Here is a 4,340-nt window from a genome sequence, read left to right on the forward strand (position 1 = left end):
ATGAACATAAGATTCAACAACTTAGACATAAACTGAACAAGTTCCACAGACATGAGACTAACAGAAATGGAATAATGTGTCCCCGAACAAAGGGGGTGTCAAAAGCAAAAGTAACAGTCACTATCTGGTGTGGCCACCAGCTGCATTAAGTACTGCAGTGCATCTCCTCCTCATGGACTGCACCAGATTTGCCAGTTCTTGATGTGAGACTTTACCCTACTCGTCCACCAAGGCACCTGCAAGTCTTCCTTGTTTTATTTTGTCTGACAGTTGTCCATTTACAAGTATACTTTTCCTCCCACTGAAGCCACTCCCAGGCAGTTCCAGCTAAATTCTTGCTTGATAAATTGCTCTTTGCTAAGAAGATATTGTTTCTTTTTGACCATTTAAGTGATAACAATCACCATATGGTACTTAGTTGTTACCCAGAAAGGATTTCATATTGAAATATTTTTTCTTGTTGCTGCATTAGACTTAAGAACAAGTTGTGATTTGTTGTATTTCTCAATGACAGAAGTCACAGATCTGTAAGTTGGTCATAAATTATCCGAACAGTAGGTATGCAGGATGTGGTCTATCTGTTTAGCATCTTTTTTTTCTACCAAACATTATATATACAGGTAATGTATTGATTACATGAACAAGTGGAACGAAACAGTGTTCGCTCCAGTGTGATATTATCACGTCATAACATCCATCCTCTTATATAAACAGAGGAACATTTGATTCAGTCCCTACATTTGATTAAACAATGAAGGTTTGGAAGGTTCACTGATCTGGAATTCAGAATTCACAGGAGCACTCTAAAAAGGTTTGAGAAAGTTCCAGAGTTCCTTGACCTTCCATCGCTCTGCAATTCATGAGGCGACGCTATTGATTTAAACAGGTGTAAGGGCCTTCCTCCAGCAGAGGAAATGTAATCTCGTCAGAGGGCCATTGGGTTATTGCAGAAGACACTGTCACTGCATGAGGCCATAGAAGCTCAAACATCAAGGGACACAACATTATTCATCACACTCTCTCCTCATATTTCAGGTAGGCCTATAATAGCACAGTATAGGACATACAGGGGACAGTGATCACAACAATACAGGGGCCTTCAAAACCACTTTAATGTCAAATGTAAATGGGTTGTTTACTGTAGACATAGGCTATATGGGATACTGTCCATTCAAACATTCACTGTTGTATCCACTTGTAGCTTAATGCAGATTTGTTGGTATTCTTGTCTAAAGTGAATAATAGTCTATAGCTACTGTCCTGCCTTTGCTTGTCACACCAAGAAATTCCGTCTATGAATCACTTTATTAACAACTTAGTTACACGCTTGTTCACAGTTTTCATTGATAAGGGAGACATTAAATGTGTCCTTTAAATAAAGCAAAAGGCTACATTTCATCATTTGTATAAACTTTTAATAGTTTAGATGATTTATTACAATTAGAAATTCTGCCTAATCATTTTACTTTCACATTCAGCAAATGTCAAATTATTGCATTTCATGGATATAATTTTGTATTAATAAAAATGCAACTTACAAGGTCATTGAGGTACACAGGATTTTTTGTGTGTGTGTGTGTGTGTGTGTGTGTGTGTGTGTGTGTGTGTGTGTGTGTGTGTGTGTGTGTGTGTGTGTGTGTGTGTGTGTGTGTGTGTGTGTGTGTGTGTGTGTGTGTGTGTGTGTGTGTGTGTGTGTGTGTGTTCGTGAATGCATCTGTGTATGTGTGAAATAGCAACAGAGCATGCTCAGACTAATTAGCAGCAGCTTTGTGAATTGGTACGTACCATAAACTGTGCTATAGTTCATAGAAAGATAAGGTGAGGTGGGGGAATTGTACCAAAGTGAGTAGCATTGTGAAAGTATCAAGAAGGAAAAGAAACAGGGAACAGAGGACACAAAATGGACCAAAAAAAGAACTGTAAGTCATATTCTGTTTTTCTCTGTGTGCACTACCAATGCTAGGTGATTTTAGTTTCTGGTTAGACAAGGTGTGTATGGGTGATGGGTCAATAGTAACACTGACATGTACTGAGACTGTGACACAGTTTGTGTTCATTTACATAAAAATTTTCCAGTTGTCTGTGATTTATATCATAACTTACTTGAAATGTCATGATTGCTAATTAGGACCATTCTTGTCAAAGATTACAGTATCTCAATGTTATCACTTAAACACAAAGTTAGATTCATTAGTCTCATTTTAGTTGGCAAGATACATCTTGTATGCCACTTTGTGTATTCTATAATTGCTTGGTTTTTAGTGTATAAATTACATTGAGAGGGACTTTCTGTAAAAGGTCTTTATTTGACCAACTGTTATGTGAGCCCATTGTGAAGCAAATCCAGCAGGATTGTATAATTGCAAAAAGAGGCAGATTAGTCGTGTTGAGCTGAAACAGCCCCCTACCTTCCCCCCTTCTCTTTCTGGCAGTGCAGTGCTCGATCCGGGAGTACCAGGCCGAGGATAAAGACGCCGTCATCACATTGTTTCGCAATGGGATTTTGGAACATGTTTACCCAGCTTTCTTCAAGACCATAAGCCACCCAGATCAAATCGGTGTGACCCTAAGCATTTCCATGGCAGGGTACGTGCTAGGTGGAAGCTCCTATTTCATGGCCTTACTCTTTGGAGGAGCGTGGGCTGGTCTCATCTACTACTGCTGCTATGAAATATACGAGGGCTACAGGCTAAGTAGGATGGCCACGGACATGGCCGACATCCAGGCCAGCTTCTTAGACAACCCAGACAACGGCTTCTGGGTGGCGAAGGCTGAAGTCAACGGCAAGTCCAAGGTGGCTGGGCTGGTGGCGGTAGTGGGGAGGAGGGGAGGGGACGAAAGGGGAGATGGCTGGAATGGAGGGCTTTTGAGTGGGGTCGATGAGATTGGCCAAGATGAGAGAGATGGAAGCTACGGTGAGGTGCCCCACTTGATCGTGTCGTTCGCGTACCGCAAAAAAGGCCTTGGCTCCCAACTGGCTCATAAGGTCATGGAGTTCTGCAAGGATCGTGGCTTCTCTCGTGTTGTCCTGGAAACCAGCTCGCCGCAGACAGCAGCCAATGCCCTCTACAGCAAACTAGGCTTCATTCAAACCTCCTGCCACAGTAACACGCACGTTAACCACTGGTTCTCCAAACTGGCCAACATCCAAGTAATGCATATGGAGAAGTACATCTAACAATCAAAAGTTCATCTAGCATCACTCAGCCACAGCTACCCATGACAGCACTACCATGTAGAAATAAACACAGCTATTTCATCTCAATTACTCAAGACAGGCCCTTTTCAATGAAGTGTTTCCAATCAAATTCAAGTTTACATATAAAAGCCTGTCTCTTGTCCAAACAGTTTGACAACATCCTGTACATGTTGTCAGATCATTTCACAATTTGATCAGAATCAAGGTTTCTATCTCATTAGCATACTACTTTTCAGATGTCTTAATGTATGTGGCGTATATTATGTTATCTGAAGGCATTGAGACCGGGTAAGGCAATTATACCATCCCACCAGTTTGAAGAAAAACTATTTACGAAGACGTTTACCGATATTACTGAGAAAATAAAATCTCAAATTAATATTTGTGAAACAAAGTATTGGATATGATGCAAAAAAAAGAATAAACAATATCCACATTAAAGTATGGATTGTTCTCTTGTCTACTGAGAAATAACAAGCCTACACAACAAAAATGCAAAAAAAAAACATGGTTTCTTTCTATCCAAGGAAAAGTTTTAATTCCGTTGCCTCAGAGGAATTACTGCCAGCTGACTTCTAAGACGTCAAAACTCTTTTGCTTAAATACTAATGAAAGATTTAATAGTACGGGAACGTTGGGAGGTTTAACATTCTTTCAAGCTAGGAAAAAAATGAATGTGTGTAGTGCAAGACAGGACAAAGAGGGCAGTGTTCAGTGTTCTGCTACTTACATGCCATGTACGATCATTGTATACAATGCAGACTGAGATTATTAGACATGATCAAGCAATACAGGACAATAGGCTGCATGGGCTTAAGTTAAAGACCAGGGGTTATTTCACAACAGTACGAAGGACTGATTGGTTGTTGTCCTTCACTCATTTTCAACAGGCAATAGAAACAGGTAGCCTGGAATCCAAACTGGTATGCTCAGATTCAGTGAAACAATCGTGCAACTGATCATATCAGTAATGGATTCCAGGCTAAGAAACAATAATTTACTTTAACACCTAGTACCTGCGCGATCGTTTAGACTAGAGCAACATTCATTTCCCAGGACATTCTGTATTTTCTTTTACCTATCGTTTAACCTTGACATTTCACGTTTTATAGGAGATAAAACAACTCTGGACATCCACGAG

General features: G+C 40.2%; 1 protein-coding gene across 1 annotated transcript; it reads left to right on the plus strand.

Annotated features, from left to right (window-relative positions):
• The first annotated feature begins 1,748 nt into the window (after positions 1-1,748).
• LOC109869680 (N-acetyltransferase 8) lies at positions 1,749-3,643 on the plus strand. Its single transcript, XM_020459949.2, has 2 exons — positions 1,749-1,919; positions 2,433-3,643. The coding sequence occupies exons 1-2, from the start codon at positions 1,901-1,903 to the stop codon at positions 3,176-3,178; spliced, it is 765 nt and encodes a 254-aa protein (XP_020315538.1). The 5' UTR covers positions 1,749-1,900; the 3' UTR covers positions 3,179-3,643.
• Positions 3,644-4,340: the final 697 nt, after the last annotated feature.

Source organism: Oncorhynchus kisutch, linkage group LG24, assembly GCF_002021735.2.
Source record: "Oncorhynchus kisutch isolate 150728-3 linkage group LG24, Okis_V2, whole genome shotgun sequence".
NCBI classification, from domain to species: Eukaryota; Metazoa; Chordata; class Actinopteri; order Salmoniformes; family Salmonidae; genus Oncorhynchus; species Oncorhynchus kisutch.